Source organism: Diadema antillarum, unplaced genomic scaffold, assembly GCF_040938485.1.
Source record: "Diadema antillarum isolate AM-2024a unplaced genomic scaffold, OU_Dant_1.0 seq00001020_RagTag, whole genome shotgun sequence".
Lineage (NCBI taxonomy): Eukaryota > Metazoa > Echinodermata > Echinoidea > Diadematoida > Diadematidae > Diadema > Diadema antillarum.
This window is the reverse complement of record NW_027271855.1, coordinates 677,859-701,612: the sequence shown is the minus strand read 5'-3', so window position 1 is coordinate 701,612 and position 23,754 is coordinate 677,859. Positions and strand designations below refer to the sequence as shown.

Here is a 23,754-nt window from a genome sequence, read left to right as displayed (position 1 = left end):
TCAAGCTGGAGTGGCGTAAGGCTGAGATGTTGTAGATCTTGCTCGCTGCTGCACGACACTCCACGCTGCCTCATCCGCTGAGTCATAGGCAACGAGGCGGGGAATTCCACCTCTTTCGTAGACTGCAAAATCACGTAATGTGATAAGATTGAAAACACAAAGTGTAACGTATTATTTTCAAAATGCAGTTTCCGTTTACAGTATATGATATACAAATAGTGAATGGTCACGGGTGCGATGGTACAAGATTTTGCACGAGGTGAAAGATAGAGGCGCTGTATTCAACGAGGCGAGGTGTTGTTTAAGAGAAATAGTTTTAAAAGGTGTGTACAGTTCTGGTCGAGGTGAGGATTTAGCTTTTAACGTTTTGTGGGATATTCAGAAACCACTCTATGAGATGTCAAAGAGCATGCAATTCTAAGGGGTATCAAAAGTTTATTTGATGAAAATCGGTTTTGAAATGGCTGAGATATCCAAAAACAAGGTGAAACAAAGAGATCCTAATGAAAGGCGTGGCCTGTAATCTTTTACTATTACCACTTTTTTGGATATCTCAGCCATTTGAAAACTAATTTTCATCAAATAAATGTTGAATCCTTCATAAAATTACATGCTCTTTCATATTTCATAAGAGGTTTCTCATTATCTCACTTAGGAATGTAAAAAAAAAAACATGAATCCCCACTTCAACCAGTACTGCAGCCCCTTTAATGTTCTTGTGCAATAGAACAAGATTTTACACTCAGTGAAAAATGAGGTTCACTATTCATCTTGGCTTTGCCACGTTGAATAGAGCGCATATATCTTTAACCTCGTGCGAAAAATTGCACCGTCGCACTCGTGACCATTCTCTATTTGTATATTGGTGACGTCAGCCATGCAATATCCATTTTTGCTCGCACAAAATTGCACATGCTGACAAAGACAGCGTGCGATGGTACCTTTAACTGAATAGCACATGATGGGAAGTCAACCAGTGGATAGCCACATTCTTTTAAGGTGTTGCTTAAAAGCTGTTTCATTACTATTAAGATCATATTAACGAATATTCTAACATATGAATAAACTGAAACTATGAAATGAATAAATGGTTGGGTTTTTTTTAGATAATTATCCTAAATGTTCCTAAAGATGGAGCTTAACGGACGGGGAGCGTTATGGGATGACAACATTTGGGGACATCATGACATGAAGGTATTGTAACTAGACGATAAAGTACAATGTATTTGAGCATGGTATTCGAAGGATCCTAGATGTATCAGTTTTCTTTCGACCTGGTCTCCATTAGCGATGGGTCATTGAGTTCAGAACTAGAAATAAGAAAGAGAGTTGATAAGCGTGTCTTAAGCGTATAGTTCTACTTCCTATATGGAGCCAGTTAACATATTATTTGTCCGAGGAGTGACATGATCGCGTTTGCCCACCTAGAATACGAACTTCGCTGCTAGGTTCTTAACTCGTTGGAGGCGCTTAATGTCAACGACCCTGATTTCAAAATGTTATTAATATGTTTAGTGCAGACGCGTATCCAGTCTCGTATCACGAGCGTTCGGACAGCATGCTGGCCCACATGTTTCCTTCATGTGGCCTAGCATGAGAAATATTAGACAAATCATAATGAAAGGACATATCACGGGTCTAATATGTTGGTACATAATTGAGAGTGACACATAGAACCTTTACTGATGTGTCGAGGGAAAGTGCTATAGATTCAGACAGTTTCAGCCTAATGTCAGAGAACGAATGCTTAACTCTCCGATATGAAAACAAACAAACAAACAAACGATGAATTCATTCTTGTCATACGTGTAGTTTAACTTCAATGTGTATCACTGCATCCACCTTTAAACCCGTTGGACACAGTTTGACAGTGCAAGAAGTCCATCGTTACTTCCACAGGATCTTCGGCATCAGCAAACGAACACTATACTGTAGAGAGTGGTGTCATCTGCATTTATTGTGATATTTATGTTTTACTGCTCAATAATGTAAGACAGAGCTGCAGTGTAGCCAGAAACAAGGACCGTAGCACGGACAGTACCGTTATTGAGGGACTCCTCATCTTACGAAACCGTACTTTAAGGCGCGAGTGATTAATCTAAAAGTGTTACCTGAGTGGCGAGAGCCTGAAACGGGGCACAGATCTTTCCAAACCGGGTCACTCTGGTCACGTCTATGCCACCGATTCGTTGACGACGTTCATGACGGCTGTTTGTAATTCGGGCAAAACCCTCCTCAATGTGTTTTCCCAAGAGACTCTGCAGTATTTTTGAGCAAAGAAGAATAAAATGAAGCATAGATTTCGCATTATTGGCTTTCCTAGTTGTACATTAAGTACTCATTTGCTGTGTGATGTCAGCATGAAGTGCTTAAAATAAATTGACTAGATACTGCATGAAAGAATGGAAAAACATCAAACTTTGAATACCACGTTTTCATACACGTTCGGCAATGGCTACAGATTGAAATTACAAGTGCAGTGTATTGCATTAGGTCATTCTGAGTTAGGAGACATTGTTTTGTTTTTTGTTTTTTAGTCGACGCTGTCGTAACTAGTATGAATACCGTGTTCGATCTTGTGAGCAGTTTCATGTCATGATGACAACGTTGATTGCTTATCCTGGCGCTAGATATACTCCGAGAGTCCTGCCTTTCAGGTCCTGTGCCGTCAACTTCATGAGAAATCCTCTGTTGGAAATTCGACCGTCGCTTTTTGATTGGACCTTGTTGATTGCTATCATCCGACTGACTTAAGAGTCTAATACCTCCACCATCTTCCTTCCGACCTTCCTTTTGTATGTCGTCGGGCAGAACATTTGTTGATTTTGAAATTGGCGGGAGCTGGTGTGTGTGGGGCTGGGTTTTCCGGTTGTTCATCGAGCCGTCCGAGTTTCGCATTGAAAGGCTTTTGTTGGAGACGGCACTGTTGTCTCTCTGAGTAGCGAAAAAGCCAGACTTCAGTTCAGACGGGGAGATTGATTCGGGGAATACGTTTATCGTTGGCATAGCTTGTCCATTATTCGGCTTTAAGTTGAAGACTTCTGTGCTGGAACTCTGTTGAACCTCTGGAATACCTAGCTCGGCTCTCTCCGCCATTTTTCTTGCGCAACTCGCGTCTCCTGAGATGCCACTAGATTTGCCCGGCGATCCTACATTGGAGTTTATTACGAGTGTCGAGTTCGAGTTGGCGTCGAGCATCGAAGTGTCATCTCTGCCACTTCTGCTGTGCTCAATTTTGCCGGGTCCTGGCATCTTTTCATGCCCATCAACCCTGCCATCGTCATGCCCGAGGGTTGCCTTAGGCAGATTTCGGATGTCGAGTTTCTCTCTCGTTGGCGCCGTGTCCTCCCCCATGGGATGCGGAGACGTGGCGTCCTCGACCGTCATCTCGACGAACACGTCATCGTCTCCCTCGTCCGACGAACCTGGGAATGTTACAGAATGAAAGAGAGTAAACACTGTCCTTTATCAAGATATAGATATTCATTCGTTATTCAACAGATTTGTACAGAGACACTGCTTACAAATGTAACTCACTCGTGGCATAGCCTATTATCATAGCAGCAGACATTGTAATTCCTTTACTTACCACTTTCGTATACATTTGTCTTTGCGGGTGGAGGAATGTCGAGCGTCCAGGGAGTTCTAAGGGAAGTTTAAGACAACAAGTTCGCTCATTAGATTTAGATTTATTGCTTATCTATACGACTTTACTTTAGGAGTAGATCATGAACTATGAACTTCTTTTTAGCTCAGTATGTGAAAAAAAAGTAAGAAGGAAGGACAATGTATGCACAACGCGAGCATTGTAATAACATATCATGCTTTTGGAAGTAAGGCGAAATGCAAAGGTATGAAGTGATTCTTAGAAGAGTATATTATAGATTTTATAACATGCAGCAGAACTGCTTGTTTAGCGTCGATTTTCGTACCCATTGGAAGCACCATCGCTGTATTACAAGGAAGCCCTAATTTGGTCTTCACTAGAATTAGGTTTACACGTTCACGTGTCTACAAAGAATTCAACAGATGATTGATATGAAGTGCAGTGCTTACTTAGGATGTTGGTAGGTGTCTGGGTTTCTCAGATCCCAGTTCATGCACTGACCAAAAGTGCCGACAAAATGACCTTCGGCAGTCCAGAGCCTAGCAGTAAGATCCGTCGATGCGGTCAAGATGAAGTTACCACAGCTATGGCTGATGTAGTCGATGCTGACAATGGCAGCGTCATGTGCTTTCCAGTCAATGACTAGCGGAGGGCGGCTGTTGTCCTCCTGGTTGTAATAACGAAGAATATTTGACAGTTGAAAGATATTTTTCCCCTTTTTCTATCCCTCCTTTCTCTCTGTCTCTCTTTCCCTGTGTGAATTTATCTCGTGTAGCCTACTGAACGAAGCTCACTTTCTAATTTATGAATGCATTTTACATTTAGTTTTAGTTTTGCATCTTGATCATCCGTGTGTCTTGCTATGGGTATTTGATACATGATGCATATTATGTGTATAAAGATTGTTTTCCTCAAAGAACATAAATCAAAAGTATCTGCTATTTTCAGCTATTAGCAATAGAGCATTTATCGTGGCTTATAGATCTCTGCTGGTGGGAGATGCTAGTTGGTTAAAACAAAGTACTATTTAAAGGGACATTCCAGACGATTTTTATAATTTCACATCATGTAGTACATGAATCGACAACTTCATGTATAGATTTTTTGAATTTATTGTGGTTCTTCAGCAGAGAAACAATAGTTTGAAAAACCTTGAACAAATTACACTGAACAAGGATGATGACATAGGAAGTTCACATATTTCAGAAATGTAGCAGTGCAATTCTATTACAATACCGCTTGCTTGCGAGTTCACCTGTGTATAATGTATTCTTGCCTTCTTCTTTTGTTCTGCTTCCTTGAGCCCCAACTCATGCATTCTTATGGTGACTCTGCCATGTCATCATCCTTGTTCATTGCAATTTGTTCTAAATTTTGAAAATATTTTTATTCTTCATCCCAATTATCACAAATTCTGAAACTCTGTCCTCAGTATAACAAATTTATAGTTCAAGTGTAAAAATCTGAAAATCATCCGGAGGTTTCCTTTAACCTAACAGAAGAAACTTATTTTATGCTGATGGGGGTATGGGAATATAAGATGTAGCACTCTGGAGTGCAGAAAAAACACGCTGTGCCATTCATTGTGTACTATTTCAGTGATCTAGTTATCACACTGTCATGGATGTGCTATGAATAGATTCAGAAATTTTAAACTAAAAAAAAAAATTGTTAATGACATGAAAACCGAAACGAAAGTGAATTAGGTTGATGGAGTGTATCTACGTTGTATACCTCGTTGGTGCCGTAAATGCAGTGATGTTCAATGTTCCAAATGTACAAGTGTCCCATGGTATCACCTGACAGAAGCAGAGAATTGTCGGTGTTGGTGCCGAGGGCGAGTACCGACTCCTCTCCCTCTCGAGAATCGCTCGAGTAGAATGATCCTGAGCCAGACATGAAGGTGATAAAAACTTTATACCTGTCCTCCATTCTCGTCCTCGTTGATGGCTTGTTACCTCAGAATGATAACTTTGAATTGTTCTCACTTATACGAAATTCTTATCACGCTGCCCACTGTATTTAGGTAGAATTTGAAACCAGTCTGCCTGTCTCTTTCATAACGTGTACGATATTTAGGTAAAACCTGAATGTAAATTGGATAACGTCACGCATTAATTAAAGGCCAATTAAAGTGTAATCTTCGAAAACTCAACGAACAGAGCATGTTGTCCAGTGCCATAACCGTAAAACAATTTTCTCCTCGTTAATCAAACGAATGGTCATTCATTGTGTAGTTAAATACTGACGAGTTCGTACCTCTGTGACGTTTGTGCTGGCCGTAGACAGCCCAAAAGTGCAGTTTCCCGGCCTCGCTCGAGACCAGCACGGAACTATCCGTGATACCTCGAGAGAGACGCGACGACAGGAAGAGGAGTTTGTCCACTGGCGCCTGCGAGAATCTGTCAAAAATTCAAGCATCAGTGATGATTCATTAAAGTCAGGTCTTGACTTTATTGTAGACCTACACTGTCATGATATCATAAATCGCGACTGTGTTTTCACAAGACTGTGCCACAAGTCAGTTCAAGTAGCATTGCTCACAAGTCTTCATAACTGTGTTGTCTCGATCAGTTACAGTAGGTCAGTGTAACAATCGTATTATGTCAATCGCGTTATGTCAAGAAACTTTTTCTTACCCTTGGGGACGTTTGAAGATGGACATATGTCGAGAATTTGGTCTCGAGTTGGCTTTGCCCTTGTCTTCCGATATCAGATTCGAGTCATTACGACCTCGCTGAAAGCGCTTTGCAGCGCGAAGCACAGTGTTGATTTGAGACAGTTGTGTCAGGACTGACTTCAGCTTCTGTGTTCTGTAATGGATTGAGACATGACGATGAGTATTTGGAAGGGTGATGGAACAGTGTGATACGAGAGGGACTCTTGGACTAGTCAAGAAGAAGAACTGCCGGTATCAACCATTTCAGTCACTCTTTGCTAGGAGACAGTGCTTTTTAGTTTTTATCTTCTATCCTACTCAAACAAGAACTCTTGCTACTCATAGTAAGTATTGACATTGATAGCTTGCCTCAGATGCCATCAAGGTAACTCGAGTTAACTTACGCTCTCTTATTTTCTGATACATACTCAATTGCACCATCAATTACCTCCTGACTTTTGCCATCCCTGCACTATGTTCATACGTACTCGCTGTGGTATACCGACCATGACAGAGGAAACTCATACTTCTCCTCTTTGATCCAGAATCAATGAACACTATACACACAAAATATTTACCGAAATCCATCTCTTCACATGGAAAAAAGCGTCAATTCAAAACCGAGCGTCAATCACGTCAATGAAGGATACGTACAGATCCTGATTCTCATTTTCAACTATCAGAAAAAAAAGACAAATTATCAGGGTCAGCGTGAAGAGGACATTCGTTTGAAGCCGTTGTATATTTATAGCAAGGTAAATTATGACAAAATCTTATTTAAAAACAATTACATTATTGTAGGTTGGCCCTTCCTCAGTCTGACCGAAATCTTCTGAGTCTCCAGACTCCAAACTAGAATTTCTCCGTCGAAACTCGCGGTTGCTAGGAGACTAGGCGGACTGTAGTCGACCGCAAGAATATCGTCACGATGAATCTGTCCGCCCTTCCAGTTTGTGTCAGCTCGAAGGAAATTTGTCTGTGCAACATCCAACATAAGTTAAACATCATAGATAAATCATTTGTCGAGACCAATATGAGCCCTTAAATACTATAACAAGTCCATCCACCCTGTGCCAAACAGGAATGTGCATTATCACATATCATTACAGCTAACCTTGCCAAGGGCAGTGTATAATGAATATTTTATAAGAGAAAGAAAAAAAGATAATTAGTGGTGTTACTTTGGTGGATCAAAGTGGCTTCAAACGGCTCGATAAGATATTTTATGATATTATTATGTATGAATTTCTACACAATACTAACGTGATTTATATATGATTGTTTCTGTTCTCTAGAAATGAATGATCTAGCAGTTCTCGAGAACGTTAAGAGCCGTGACTGTTACGCGACTTATCTGTAACTAAAGTCGGAAGTGTGGGTGGTTTGCTGAAGATAACAAGTAACTTTATGTCTTATTTCCCTATTTCCCTTTTTCCAACATTTTAATGTCCTTACATCACAGTCTCCATCCTTGTACTGGACTATTTTCCTGCTCCAACCGACGCTGAGAAACCCCTTCTTTTTCCCCATCGACACCAGTCCCGTGACCTCATCGTCGCCTACGCTCTCACAGTCATGAATGTGATGTCCGTTCTGAAAGTTCCACACCTGTGAAGATATCACCAGGAAATATCTTCATCCAGTAAAGCAAGAAAATAGTTACCAGTCTTTTCCATTACATGTGTCAGTCAAAGCATGATGATAAACAACTCGTAAACATTGTGATTCGAGCGTATGAATCCGTAAAAAAACCCCAAAAAACCTTTTGTCTCTGTGATGGATGGAAAATTGGCAAGTGAGATAAAGATAGAGAGTGTGGGGGGGGGGGGAGGCATTGATGATCATAATTCAATGCCGATTGTCACTGGAATATGTCCTAGATTCACAAAGTGTCAATTGTGTGTATTTACACTAGTTATGAACATCATCACACCTCATGTATTCCCTTGCACAATGTAATGACCTTCATAGTCACAATCGTATTGACTGAACTAATAACAATATGATTACATGAAAGGATTTAACCTAATTTCATTCTGTACAGTAATATAATGAAATGCGTCTAATAAAATGGTCTGGTGCTTTGATGAATACACAGTGAGCTAACATCGTATGAACTACCTTAATGATGCCATTTCTCGCGCCAGTGTAAAGCCTCCTTCCCGTCGTACTTATCGCGAGACACGTGATTTCTTCGCTCCCGTGAGCTTCTGGGATCGTGAACGATTTAGCGCCAGTTTCCAGATTCCATACTGAGACTGTCGAGTCGTCTGCAGCCGTAGCTACCTTTAACAGCACATGAAATGCAAATGAAAGGGTGTTTTACAAAAGCTAAATTTATGATAACTGTATAGAAAGTTACAATAGGGCTTACGCAAAGCACACATAAGCAGAGAGCGAAATCCCCCGCACATATATGTATCACAATGAACATACAAACATACAAATTACAACAAACACCTGTGTCGGGGACCAGAAAAGAGTTTGGTGATAATAGATATCAGTCATTATCATTATAGTCTTCAGTAGAAGAGATAAACTAAACTGAACTAACTTGTCTGAAGAAAGCGTTGTAGACCGCGCTGCACAGCTGTGTTTCGTGCGTTACTGGTGTTCTCCTTTCGAGGGCAGAGTTCTTTACTAGGGTCAGGAGAGCCACGTTATCACCACATGACGTCATCAAATGGCGCCCCTTTGAAAAAAACGAGCGAATCAAGGTAGTCGTGATATTGAAACTGACGATGACGATACGAATGGTAATGATTATGATCGTACTCATGATTTAAGTAGCAAAATAATTATACTTGTAATGATACATTTAAGATCTTTGTGTTTCGATTTCTTCTTGCAACAAAGTCTCAGTAATTATGGCTAATTCTTCCCGAAATGTGTCGAATGCAAGTTTTCACCAGGCATTCGTACAATGACAGTCATTGTCTAATGCTAGTACCTGATAGAGGACTACATTGACCGCACCATACTCTGGGTTCCTTGAGTTCTGGAGGCAAGAGTAACGAATGTTGAGCGTCTGAAGGCAGGTGTACTCGTATAGATCCCAAATCTTCACCGCCTGGAGAATATATTGTGTACAGATGTATGAGACAGAAAAATATACACAAGGATTGTTTATTCACCTGAAAGGGTGTTTACAGTTCTGGTTGAGGTGAGGATTTAGCTTTTAACGTTTTGCGAGATATTCAGAAACCATTCTATGAGATGTCAAAGAGCATGCAATTCTGAGGGGTATCAAAAGTTTATTTGATGAAAATCGGTTTTGAAATGGCTGAGATATCCAAAAACAAGGTGAAACAAAGAGATCCTAATAAAAGGCGTGGTCTGTAGCCTTTTACCATCATCACTTTTATTGATATCTCAGCCATCTGTAAACCAATTTTCATCAAATAAACGTTGAATCCTTCTTAAAGTTACATGCTCTTTCATATTTCATAAGATGTTTCTCATTATCTCACTTAGGAATGTTCAAAACATGAATCCCCACCTCAACCAGTACTGTATAGTCCCTTTAAACGAAATAGAAAACTTCGAATATATATATTTTTCAGCTACATAGCCAGAAATAATCACCTTTAAAATAAGATAATCAGATTTTGTTTCCCCTGCGAGCAAGTGTCTGATATGATAATTAGCCTATGTTAAACAACATATGAAACATGCTTCCTGTTTGTGCCGAGGTTATCGTCCCTCAATATATCCAAGCATCAACTTGAGATGGATCAAACTGATTTTGTGGACTGTGAACTACAAAGAGCTGTTATGTTAATATCTCTTGGTCAATGCTTTATTCAAAAGATCAAAACATGTATTTTGTTATTCTTTTTGTCATGTGCAAGTCCGAAAATACAGTTGGAGAAGTACCCCGTCCTTGGCGTAGCTGTAAACCTGTCGGGTGAACTCGTTGATGACCACTCCTACGACCGTCATCAGATGACCTCGAAGGAATGCAACAGGCTTGTCGGGAACATACGGGTTCCAAAGGCGTACCACGTGATCGATACCTCCAGTTGCGATCACGTTCATGCTGCGATTGTAGTCGAAACATTCGACTCCCTGAATTTGGATTATGGAGAGAAGTAGAAGTATGAATTATGATGTGAAAATACGACCAAGGCTTTCTTTCTGTCCACGTGATGAATTACGGAATTAAGGATATTCATGGGTATCATCTCATTTGTCTCAAAAACTGAATACAATGGACTCAAAAGGGGCCTGCGCTTTCGATCCTAGCAGAATCTTCGTCAGAGGCAAAATGACAAATTTTAGGACGAAGATTCTGCAAGGATCGAAAGCTCAGGCTCCTTTTGACTCCATTTTGCTCCATTGGCTCGCCATTACTGGATAAGTAGTTTTCAGCAGCCCCTTTTTTTTTTGCCACAAAAGCTGATTACCATACAATTATTTCAAGTGTCTTTAGCTTTCGACGAAAACAGCTATTTATGACGGCATATCATAACAGTGCTGTCTTATATTAGCATTGACTGATTGCACTCCAGGAAACATCAAGATATGTCCGAAACCATGCCCATTTCTTAGCGATTTTTCAGTTAGTTGCTTTTTTTTTTAATGTGAGAAGTGTCGTGATTAATACAGGTACATACAGCACCCTCACCTTGCTAAGCTTGTACGTGTATGACTTTCGTTTTCCCTGGACGTCCATCATGATGAGAGGGGTTTTCCGACACCCACTGGAGGACAGGATGAAGTCCTTGTCGGCGAGGAAGCGGACTTTTCGTACGTACTCCGTGTGCACGTTGGGGAGGACCACGTGGCGAACATACCGCTGGTGCAGACAAATATTCTGCATGCAAACAATAAAGTAACGGTGTTCTTTCTTTCTTGATGCTGCGTCTTCATTGTTCCTGATAGCAATTTACTTTATACAAGTTTGGAAGATAAACAGTATACAAAGACAGCGGAATTACCTATAATATGAATGCATTAACCCTAAAAAGACTGGGGGGCCTAAAAGCCCCCCCCCCCCTCGACATTTTGTGCGATTACTCGGCAACACGCATTGCTTTCACCGCGACGCTCTATGACTTTTTTCTTTTGAGTTTCTCGCACATTTTGACACCAAATTTGTGACGCCCGGGGGTATGGTTCTGATGTAATGTAACTTTTTGTACGTGCACATTGGACTGACAATGGCTCCAAAATGTGATTTTGTGTACAAAGTGAATGCAAATTAATACTTTTCACATGGTTCATATAAATATGCTTATTTTCACTCTCAATGGCTGAAATCAATTTGTTTTAGCAGTATTGTTCTTCAGAAACGTCTGACATAAAATTTTGCTGAAAAAAGACAAAAACAAAAGGTCAAAAAACAAAGAAATACATAAGAAATTCATAAAACAATAAAATTCATAAGAAATAAAGTTTGATACAGATTTTTTTTTTCAAATATATTTGCTAAGAATGCCACAAAGAGTATTTGGACCAAAAAGTTGCACTTTTAGAACTTTATTTACTGATTTATAGCAAAAAGTCTGATTTTTGCATAAATTAGCACAATTAATTGATATAAAATAGAAGAAGACTGTTTTGAAAAATCTAATTTTCTGATCTAGTATAGATTACATCGCACACTACCACTGTGCAAATTTTCGCGGTGATCACCCGATCCACGGCCGAGATCTCAAGGGGGGCCCTTTAGCCCCCCCCCCCCCCCCCGTCTTTCCAGCTACCAAAATACCCCAGTCTATTTATATACATACATATACCCGACTTGTTCTTTCTCAGCCTTTTTCCAGTTCATCAGTCTGTTCATCGTTTCATGTCCACCTCTCCGTCCTTCCCTCTCCCTTACTTTCTCTCTCTCTCTCTCTCTCTCTCTGCCTGAATTTCCCCTGTAGTGAAGACGCTATAATACTTTGTAACAAACACTCACGTGCATCCAGACTTTCTGGACAGTGTCTTCTGGCTTAAAGGGCGTCTCGAAGATCTTCTCCTGTGGCCTAAGGAAATAGAAGAGGTTGATGGAGCCCTTGTCTGATCCCATTACGAGCAGCGACTCGCCCGAGGGATTCTGCGAGTATGGGGATAGGAAACTTCAGGAAAAGATGTGCTCCATATACATTTGAATATAATTACTCAAACATAGTGATGAACCTTGATGATTGTCGATAAGGACTGGAAATGTGTTGTAAACAACCCGGATGAACGTAAACAATGAGCTGAAGGGGCAGAGAGAATTAGCAGATTGCAGATAAAACAAGAAACTGAAAGTGGGGATGATTTCATTTTGTTAGGCGAGAAACACATATGAGGTTTAGCAATTTCATCAAACTGTGACCATAATAGCAGTCCGGCGGCAAAAGTAAAAGCGACCAGAAATGACTGCATCACAATAACGAAACGATAGAATATTGTCATTTTGCTGTCTTTTTACATCTTAGGCGCATCTATTCCCTTGTCTTGTAAGTTGCCATTCTGAAATATATAAGACCACTGTTTCTACTAAGTTCCTACGATAATATAGATTTTCGATAAAATTTTCGGTTTTGAGTTGTTGTGGTGTCGGCATTGTTGTTGTTGTTGTCGTGTGTGTGTGTGTGTGTGTGTGTGTGTTTTCTTTCTTTCTTTCTTTTTTGCCGCCTGAGCCTCAGATTCCAAACCGATGTTTGATAAATAACTGTCAAACGTTTACTTACATTTTTATCATACCAGTAGTCTAGACATGACGGGACGTCTCTCAGAGCTAATAGAAATGAGAGGGATAAACACAGGAATTCATACGAACTGTCTTAGATAGTGTTAAATCAAAAGATCGTATTACCATCCTAATTTCTTGAACAAAAAAAAAAACAACTTTCCCTAGCAAGAAATACAATATTTGATATAAAACTTTAATATCAACTATTCATTATTAGCTATATTTGTCATTATGAGCAAGTCTGTATAGGGACTGGATATTTCGTACACTCAGTTCACTATGACACCAACTTCCGACGACAATAATGGGCATCATTCACCATTAACTTGGATTCGAAGCACTTCTTACACCAGTCGATTTCTTTGCTTCGGTGACGATGTGACCGTTGCTTTAATGTGGAACCCATAATGTTTCATGTCGTCGCGGGAAAGAAAGGTGCGAAGATTTTGCTAAAGGGTGTTTCTCTGGAAGCATTTGGGAATGAATACAAGCTATTTCTCTATAGCTCTCAATATTTTATGTGACTGACAAGAGTCGGCTTCTACTATAATCAAAACGTACCAACGTGGTTTGTGTCAAATGTTAATCTTAACTTATCAAACATGAAAAGATGGAGAGCCGAGCTTACCATACAAATTGAACTCTTCGATGCACGTGGTGTTGTTTACTATGTCCCAAAATCGTATTGATCGGTTGTTGGAGGCAATTGCCAGGCGATTAACGTTACCCATGAAGACAATGTCATTGTACCACGTCTTGAAACGCCGTTTGGAACCGCTGCGCGGGTCCTCGGCGCCTTCCCGAATTTCTACGCAATTGATGATACGAAGGTTCTCATCAAACATACAGAGCGTCCCTTCCTGTGTCGAGAGAGATATAGAAAACAAAGTGTACAGGTAATCAACCAGTAGGCTACTTAAGGTTAAACAAAGCGAAAGTGGCTCAATGGCGCCGGAGAATCATGTTGAAATAATGTCATTGCAGTGTTATTTATTTCAACATCAAATTTCCCCGGGAGGACGGACAGTCGTGAAGAGAGCATGCATTTTCTCATCCATTTATGTACAAACAGAACTAAACTGTTCCTTGCGTCTGTTTACAACAAACTTGTTTAGACAAAGGAAAGAAGCACACTGCAAGATCTGACCATTTCTAGTAAGGACATAGCATTAGTTTACAGATTTGACTCGAAAAGAAAGTCGGTAGTATAGAGATTACACGTAACAGTTTAATTTCGCATCTCGCTAGTATACATACATTTGTATTGTCAGTAATAATTACAGTCTCTTTGAAATACAGTCAAGCTCTAATCATAAAGAGAGTTTTAAAAAGTGCAGCCTTAAGCTGATATGCACACATTACATTGGCAAGGACATAGTCACAAACAACCACTTAAATCCATAATTCCGTCGAAAGGACGCTCTGAATGGAACGCACGAGAATACTTATAACTGACTTACCTTGCTCAAGGTGATGAATCTGCACGGATTCTCGATAGCAATTGTGCACCAGACAATATCTTGCTGTAGGAACATGAGTGGAGATTCAAAGGCGCGACAAAATTAGAAAGAAAGTTGTAATCAGTTCAATCGACGTAACTCTACGATATTCTGCTGAAATATCACATAGAAAAATGACATTTAATGAAGTTTCCCAGTCAGCTGTATTACAATATTTTTAAATGTTCGCGTAGAGTGATTTTTGTAGCCGTTTTCTCTTTAGAATTGTGTGGTTTTTTTTTCACACTACTGCCTTAATATTATGCTCGGTAACTACCTCCTATTTTTAAGTATTTTTGTTGCATTTTATATTTGCATATATCTTTGTGATTCACGGAACAGTATGCCAAATATAGGCAGTAGAAAAACACAAGACGAAACTCCAAAGTCCCAATTTTCCCAACTGGTAACCATCATAAGAGTCGCGGAAGACCAGCGGAAAACCATACAATGCTTTGTTCTATCAAAAGATTGCAATTAATAGGATTAGATACCCAACTTTTATGTTTTCTTGGATGAACAGCTGTAAGTACTTGGAAAAAAAAATCGACCGACTGAATACCATACGTCATGAAAACATTCTTATGTAACCTTCACATGCATCTAATGTGCTAAACGAAATGATTGAAGAATATCTCTTAGAACTGTAGTTTCTCTTTCAATGCAAACAAGTACTCTATCATGAACGTCCTAAATCATTGAGCATGTGTTCAGTCTTCGGGGACCTCGATCCAAACTTTGCACTACCGGGGCTTCCTAACCTCCGTGTATCAACAATTTAAACGTTATTATGTGGACATAGCAACAAGAACACAAATTATCTTACTGAAGGCGATTGTTTGTATTTTGAAACAGTTCAATCTGTGCTCAGAAGTCCTTTTACTTAAAGGAGGTTGCCAAGACGACAAGGAAACTCCAGACATAGTAAGAGATAATGGACGATCTATCACGTATGACCACGCCTACCATAAACCTAAATGATCAGACGACTATATTCCACAAAAGTAGGCCTGTGTATCCTTACGGGGATCCTTACTCCCCTGTACTCATTGCACCACAATGGATATGATCTGTGATTGGTCTCTTGATTAGACAGAACCTAAAAAGAGGCTGTTTAGATACTGAACTCCTGTAAAAGTAAAAAGTAATGTATTTCAGATATATTTATAGGATGTTGGTACATAGTGGTTCCTGAATATTCTACAGATTACGATTTGGGATGATTTCCTCATTATGGTTATTATAATTTTGATCTGATCATTACTGTTGACGGATTCATCATAGAATGTTAATTTGAACTCTAATATAGGGCAATGTTTTTCACTCATAATTTTAATGATGATTTACCACAAATTTATCGTATTGCATCATATACTGACCTTATTTTGCGTAATATGTCGCAACCTAGGCTCCGTGTTGAAGACGACATTTTTCCTCATCTTCATGTTGTCGTTCTCCCGGTAGTGAAGCAACATGTACGTCACAAATTCGTTCCAATCTACCATTCCATCTGCCGACGTATCAACCTTTAACACCGAGCATAGTGTTAAAATCCATTGTCATTACCGGTATCCAACCATGAGTCAGGCAATATGAGTAACAGTTTTAAACTGACACGACTTTTCATCAAAACACATTGCTTCATCAAAAGTACAACAGCCTTCCTCTCCTTTCACATTGGCCGCAACATAATTAAGGGAAAGATATTAGGGGACAATTTTCTATTTTATTTCGAAAAATCGCATTAACGTATTAAAATACAGTAATTACACATAACCAGTAGGGGAGGTAATGGGGATTTAATGACTTACAATTACAAGGTATTCCTTCGCATACTAACGTCATCCATATACATGTAGTCTAAAACAGTCGCCAAGGTTACGAAACAGCCGACGGACATAGTAAGAATGTTTACGTTCTCAATATCATTTTGTGGTGTTCCGCGGTGTAAGTAGTAATAGTAAGGTAATCCTGGCAGCGATAATATTTTTAATAGTTGTTGATTACAAAAATGCAATAACATAAATAGTGGTATACATCTTTATATTAACTGTAGCCATATTATAATCTTAGAACTATCATTCCGGTAATGGTAATAGCGAGAGTACTATAAAAGCATCAAAAAGTAGAATGAGCAGTATAGCAGTCTTGGACCTTAGTCGTGTCCTAGCAGAGGAATGTTAGTGGCAATAGCTGCAGTATAGGAGCTTCAGGGATGCACGTCACGAGTTCCACACCCACGAGTCATACAGCTCACTATAGTCATACAGCCCATGGCACGAGTCATACAGACCATGAGTCATACAGCCCACGAGTCATACAGCCCATGAGCTCCACTTTGGGCAAATAATGCCCGTGAGTCCGACACTGGATAAACAAGGCCCATACGAGTTCGACACGAAGCCAAAAAGGCCCACGAGAGAGACACATTTTGCCCGTAATGTAATGTTGAAGGGACCCTTTTTGCTCAGTGTCGAACTCGTGGACCTTGTTTTCCTTGTGTCGTACTCATGGATCTTTTTTGCCTAGTGTCAGACTCATGGGTCTTGTTTGCCTACTGTCGGACTCAAGGGCCTTATTTGCCTGGTGTCGAGCTCATGGGTTGTGTGACTCGTGGGCTGCATGACTCATGGACCTTTTGTCAATGTCGAACTCGTGGGCCGTATGACTCGTGGGTGTTGGTCTCGTGGGATGACCCCAAGCTTTAGTGGCTTGAAGTTGTAGAACTGAAGTACAGCAGTGGCTTGGAGTTGCGGTGTTGAGGAATTCAGTAGTATTAGAAGTGGTATAATAGTATTGTTAGTACAGCTACAACGGAGTACGGCTACAACTATTGTACTACTTAGTCTTCTACCACCAAATGATTGTAGCACAGATGTAGGAAGTAGTTGCTGTTATGGTTGTCAACAAGGACATGTACACAGGGAATCGTAGTATAGGCGCTGGAATATTCCCCATTCTGCGATTACTATCGCGATATCACACATGCTCCATCTCAAGTGTAGATTTTGATTGTTTAGATAATCATAAGTTTTTCAAATTCATGAAATTCTTCCGTCGAGATGTTTTCATTGCAACTGATTGACAAATTGCCCTACATCGACGTAAATGAGCACTGAATTGATCAGTGTTTTAGTAGTAGCCATGATAAAAAATCATGGGCGTACATACTCGAGCAGGATTCGAATGTGATCAGGAGGTCGTAGGTTCAAATCCTGCTCGAGTATGTACGCCCATGATTTTTTATCATGGCTACTACTAAAACACTGATCAATTCAGTGCTCGTTTACGTCGATGTAGGGCAATTTGTCAATCAGTTGCAATCATAAGTTTGTCAGAACTCTATTTCTAAATGTATGTATATATAAGTCACAAAAAAAAAAAAATCACCAATACACACTGGATGGGATGAAGCTGAGTAGCTGTGATGTCCCCATAGTGTCGATACGTTCAGACTTTATGATAATGAAATCAACAGAATGTACTGCGCATATTTCTTTTTTCTCATGAAAAGCTTATACATTTAAAAGAATGTTGCTCCTGCCCATACAAGTTGGATGTGCAAATAGTAGCATTTCACTGCGTTACGTACAAAGCAGCTGAGTAGCGGATGCGTTTAAGTTGTTTTTTAGTATCGTAGTCATAGCAGTTGAAGTGGTGTTAGACATAAAGTCTAGGGAGCGATGGTGCATTTTTGGTTGAGATGGGGATCCAGCTTTTAACTTTTTGCGAGATAACCTTAGAAGCCACTTATGAAATATTAGAGAGCATACAATTCAAGAGGAATCAAATGTATTGATGAAAATCGTTTTTCAATTAGCTGAGATATAAAAATAAACAAAATAAAACAAAACGATCCTAATAAAAGGTGGGCCCCAGGTTTTATTAGGATCGCTTTGTTTTGACTATCTCAACCATTTATAAACCGATATACTTTTCATTCCTTAGAATTGTAAGCTCTTTCATATTTCAGAATAGATCTCTCATTATTTCACACACAAAAAGTTGGAAACCTGAAGCCTCATCTCAACCAAAACTATACATCCCTTTAAAGTCACCGGAAACAGCACCGGATTGGTGGATGTATACTATCGGAAACTCAGGATCAGCTAAAATACGGAAAATGGCTCCATAGTAGATTTTTTTTTCATATTTATTCCAGCCTATGTGCAATGATTTCAATGTTGCTACACAATCCATGTTGCTATCAAACACTCTAACGAGACAAAACCAAATGACCAAGTGTGCTGCAGAGTGCACATGTGACGGCGAGTTTCCCTTTCTTGATGGACAGGGTCAATTGACACCACAGACTCAAACAAAAAGTATTTTCTGTCTTCAATCGTGTAACCAGCTTCCCATAAACCTGACAAAAGGACCAATTAGGGCTTAAAATTGATGCTATTGATATAACGACGTAACCAAGGAAATGGGCGTCATGGGAATGAACGTTAATGCATGCAAAGGTTTCGCACGAGATACTACACAATTACGTTCGATTCATTTCAGTAGCTTGGTAATTAGGTGGGCTTTATTGAAGTTGATGGCGTGTTTCCACTGCATTCATCACGCACAACGCAGCACTGTGAGCGATAAACGTTGAATTGCTAGTTATTTCTCGCTTAAAATAGCGTGTACATCCCGGCATATAATTTTGTTTTCACAACTCCTTAAAGTGAATACCCGAACGCCGTCGATGTATAGTGTAATTCTATAGTATATCAAGATGCTGTTTAGAGCTGCAAGACCTTCCTTATGGTGAATAAAGGCCTTTAAAACCGATTACATGTATTATGACAGAGGGCACTGATCAATACACAGACAGAGGAGAGGCTATCAACCATTGTATCGATCTTGACAGTCCAGTAAGAATTCACCCGTAAAGTGTTTTTGGTGCATCCTTTGTATTCATTGTTTTCACTCTAAAACACTGGTATCATTGATCAATTTGTCACATAATGATTATACGTTAAAGCAGATTGGAATACAATCAATTCTGCGACAAATATTTAAGATGTTAGCTGCTCAAGCATTTTTTTAATATAATATATGTTTATTTTATATCATAAAATGAACATAATAGAGTATTATCGTCTCCCGCAAATGAAAAACATATAGATGAAGTGGAAGCCCTATTAGAGAACAACAAACACATGCATTGTGGTCTCCGCAGTAGATCGTTATAACAAGCTTGGCGTTCCTGTGATTTTAAATGAAATATCAGTGCAATCGTAACTGAAATGTTTAAAGAAACGAACAACAGAACTCGGTCGTTTGCATGCCAGTTTTTGAGGATTGATTGCAAGGCTGACAATGGACCTGCTATTTCACAGATTCATGTAGGCCTATTGTCAATTTTGCAATCAATCCTCAAGAACTGGCATACAAACGAAGCTGTTCTGTTGTCTTTTTCTTTAACATTTCAGTCTCGGCATCATGTAATGCAAAAATGAAATAGTACTGAAGGGAGGGGAAAGTCTAATGGCAAAGAATAACGTCCACTGCGATTACAACCAACCAACATAGCAGCATAGTAACGAGAGAAAGAATAGAACGTGTGACTTAATGAAGAAACATGTAAATCCATTTACAAAATCAATAATGTACGTGTATAACACCAGAGCCCTGTTTCATGAAGCTGTTCGTAAAGTTACGAACAACTTACGAACGCGCCTGGAGCACGTTCTGATGTGCTGTATTTATCAACATTTCCATAATTCAGCACAAGAACTGATCACCAGTCGTTCTTAGGTCGTTCGTAACTTTACAAACAGCTTTATGAAACACCCCCTGGTGGAAAGGAGGAATAAGAGTAGATGATACATGTTCTTCGCAGTCATACTATGATCTATAGGCGAAAATAATGATTATAAAGATTATTGTTCGGGTGAAGTGGCCATGACAGTATTACTATATTTAAGAGAAAATCAAAAGAACCTTAATTAGAAGCAAAGGGGACAAGATTGTCGGAGAGTGCATTAAGGGACAGATCATGAAAAATACAAAGACAAAACTCTCACGTTATACCTTGGCAAAGAGCGCCTCCAGATGGGCGTCCCAATCAGAAGATTTCAGTACCCTCTGAACCATGGACTTAAACTCGCCCAGTGTCACATTGCCCGCCTCGCGCTTGATGATTCGACCTGGGGAGTATGTGCCATCGTCCGGCATCTCATCTGTTGGCTCATGCTGGGCGAATTTTGACATGAGCTCCTTTAGGTGGTCCAGGTTCAGCTGATCCTCAAACAGCGTCACACCTTTACTCTCACTGTCAAGATAATGGTGACAATGATAATGACGGCAACGACGATAATGATAATATTATTATTATCATCATCATCATTAGCAATTCTAACAATGATGATAACAATAATAGGTGTTCTTTACCCATGGAAGTCTTTTCAGTGTGTAACAACACTTCTCTCCCAGGAGGCCCTGACATTATTATTACCCCCAACATTGCTACTGTAAGTACATGTATATCACATTACATTATATTACATTTATACACAATGGCAAAATGAACTTCGTGGGCAAATATCTAGTTCAAGGATGACAGCACGAGACACGATTCGAACCAAAGACCTTCCGTTTACAAATCCCTAGCCTATCCAGTATACCATAATGCTCTTCCTAAGAAGCAATGAATAACGGTGAGTGACAGAACGCACTTAATATTCAACGCTTAAAGGGATCGTATAGTTTTGATTGAGACCTAATTTTAGGTTTCTAACATTTTTTGGTGAGATAATGATAAACCTCTTACGAAATGTAGCATGTAATTCCATGAGGAATTCAACGTTTATTTGATGAAAATTGGTTTTGAAATGGCTGAGATATCAAAACCAGAGCGATTCTAATAAAGTGTGGGATCCACACTTTATTCGCTTTGTTTCACTTTGTATTTCGATGTTTCAGTCATTCCACACCCGATTTTCGTCAAATAAACTTTGAATTCCTCTTAAAAGGGTATGCTCTGTACTATTTCATAAGTGTTTTCTTGGTATCTTGCAAAAATTTAAAAGCCCAATTCCCATCTCCACCAATACTGTACCATCCCTTTAATTTGTTTAAGACTCCAACTGTAAGCGATGATATAAGATCATAATGTTTGAAAATGTTTGAATATCACATATGTGTCAAAGATGGCGCCCGTGTGGCAGCATGCATCAGCATCACCCTCCACTTTCATTACTCCAGTCATCTTCACTGGAAAGTATTGGATGATATTTTCTGTCCTGTGTGGTACCCTGAGGAGTACAGAACCACTCAAACACCGAAAGGATCTTTGATGTGATGTCATTTTCTTGTTTCTTGTACTTGGGAAATCAACTTCCAGTTACCTGATTCCAACATGCAACCTGTCCTCCGTCAACTGAACTGGCTTCCCATCAGGTCCAGGATCCACTACAAGATACTTCTGCTCACTTTCAAATGTATCCATGGCCTTGCCCCTCCTTACTTATCTGAACTAATAACCATCCGTCACCCATCCCGGTACACCCTCCGCTCCTCACAAGGTATCACACTGAATCACCCAACTTCCAAGATGCTGGCCACACTTGGTGATAAAGCATTTTCATCTGCTGCTCCCAAACTGTGGGATCAACTACCCAAAACTCTCCGCAGCCAGCAATCTCTCGTCACCTTCAAAAAACATCCAAAAACCCACTTGTTCCGTTAATATCGACAGTCCACTGGTAAAGCGCATTTGAACATGTATGTTATGGAAAATGCGCTATACAAATATATTATCATTATTATTATTATTATTATTATCATTATCATTATTATAAGATCATAAAAAATGATAGAGTGCGAGAAGCACACTATCCTCTACTCGTCTCGACTATGTTTTCTAGCTGGCGTCAGTCTATGTAATTCTAGTTCCTTGAGTTTAATGTCATAGCTCATTTAATTGTGAAGTTAGGCCAAAACAGCTTTCACTATACATTATTTTGTGTGAGTGTGTGGCCATGGAAAGAGAGAGAAAGAATAAGATGGGATGGGAAGGAACTATGTTCTTGCGAAAAGTTGGTTTTCCGTAAATTCATATAAGCAGAGAAATAACTTTATTAACATGAGGATATTTTTGTTGATGCTCAGATGTACCCTAAACATTTTGGTTGTTAAGAGGCATCTTTGTATAAAGAAAGTTTTTGAAATGACACTGCCTTACAACTGTATTGAGATCAAGGAAGCCCCCCCCCCCCGCTCAAGTTTTTTATTGTTAGTAGGTTTATGATTTTCTTTATTTTTGTTGTTGTCTGCTCACGCATAGGAGATTTGGTTCAAACAAAACGGCTTGATCATCAGACTATTATAATGGCCAATGGTGTTGTGTCCCTCCTTCAGTAAGGATTTGTCACAACCTTGCCAAATCCACTAAGATGACAGATTGGTCTAAGGTCAATTTGAATAAGGATCGTGTACAAACATACTATGAGGGAGTACATGCTTCTTCATGGTGGTCAGGCACTTTTTCTGCACACTACTAACGGTGGATGGAGAGATGAGACCATCTTCTCTTTGATTGCAAGAAGAAATAGGATCTAAAAGTGTATTGAGGACTGCATTTCATGTTAAATTGACATTTTTTGGCACGGCATGGTATTAGGAGAAATGCTCCGATTTGGAGTGTTCTTTCCTGCTCACTATTTCACAGTTCTGGAGAGGATATCCTCGTCTCGTCTTTCACTGTCATTGGATTCGTCCTTATCATCGCACTGTGTCAATTAAAAGTCTTACAAACGTTTGATCTTAATTTAAGATTACATCTTTATAGCGAGAAGGCTAAAAATTAAGATACCGTTTATAAGAGTTAGGGCGTACCACCCCACCCCACCCACCCCCCCCCCCCCCGTCCCGCAGGAAAGAAGAAAAGAAAAGAAAAATCCACAGGTAAACATAACCATTATTACAGCTGTTGGCAAGCGTACCAGTATAATAATCCAGTGCTCGGGTATTTTATGATGCAAATGCAGATCCCAGCTCCAAATTGCACAATGTTATTTCGAAACTGATTTTCATCAAATAAACGCTGTATTCCTCTTAGAATTGTGTGCTCCATAACATTTCATGAAGTGGTTACAGTATTGAATATCTCGCACAAAGTTAAAAGCTGAATCCTCATCTCAATCAATATTATACCACCACTTTAACATGCGCACGCTGTTAAATGAATTGGACTGGACGACAACAGGTCTATCCTTAGTAACGGCCAGACAGAGCTGAGTGCAGATCAGATTATGTCGCCATTCACGGTGTGTTTGCTTGGCCTGCGACTGGAGACGACAGTGACGATCGAATACATCAC

The 23,754-nt window shown here is 39.7% G+C and overlaps 1 protein-coding gene across 1 annotated transcript; it reads right to left on the bottom strand.

Annotated features, from left to right (window-relative positions):
• LOC139742782 (cilia- and flagella-associated protein 337-like) lies at positions 1–21,882 on the bottom strand. The gene is made up of 21 exons (XM_071653300.1): positions 21,782–21,882; positions 20,466–20,715; positions 15,818–15,964; positions 14,400–14,462; positions 13,568–13,799; positions 12,938–12,984; positions 12,175–12,312; positions 10,894–11,082; positions 10,143–10,334; positions 9,217–9,336; positions 8,821–8,958; positions 8,388–8,552; positions 7,722–7,874; positions 7,058–7,242; positions 6,247–6,420; positions 5,867–6,009; positions 5,342–5,493; positions 4,057–4,274; positions 3,590–3,645; positions 2,637–3,425; positions 1–122 (listed from the first exon to the last, which is right to left on the bottom strand). The coding sequence occupies exons 1-21, from the start codon at positions 21,880–21,882 to the stop codon at positions 1–3; spliced, it is 3,774 nt and encodes a 1,257-aa protein (XP_071509401.1).
• Positions 21,883–23,754: the final 1,872 nt, after the last annotated feature.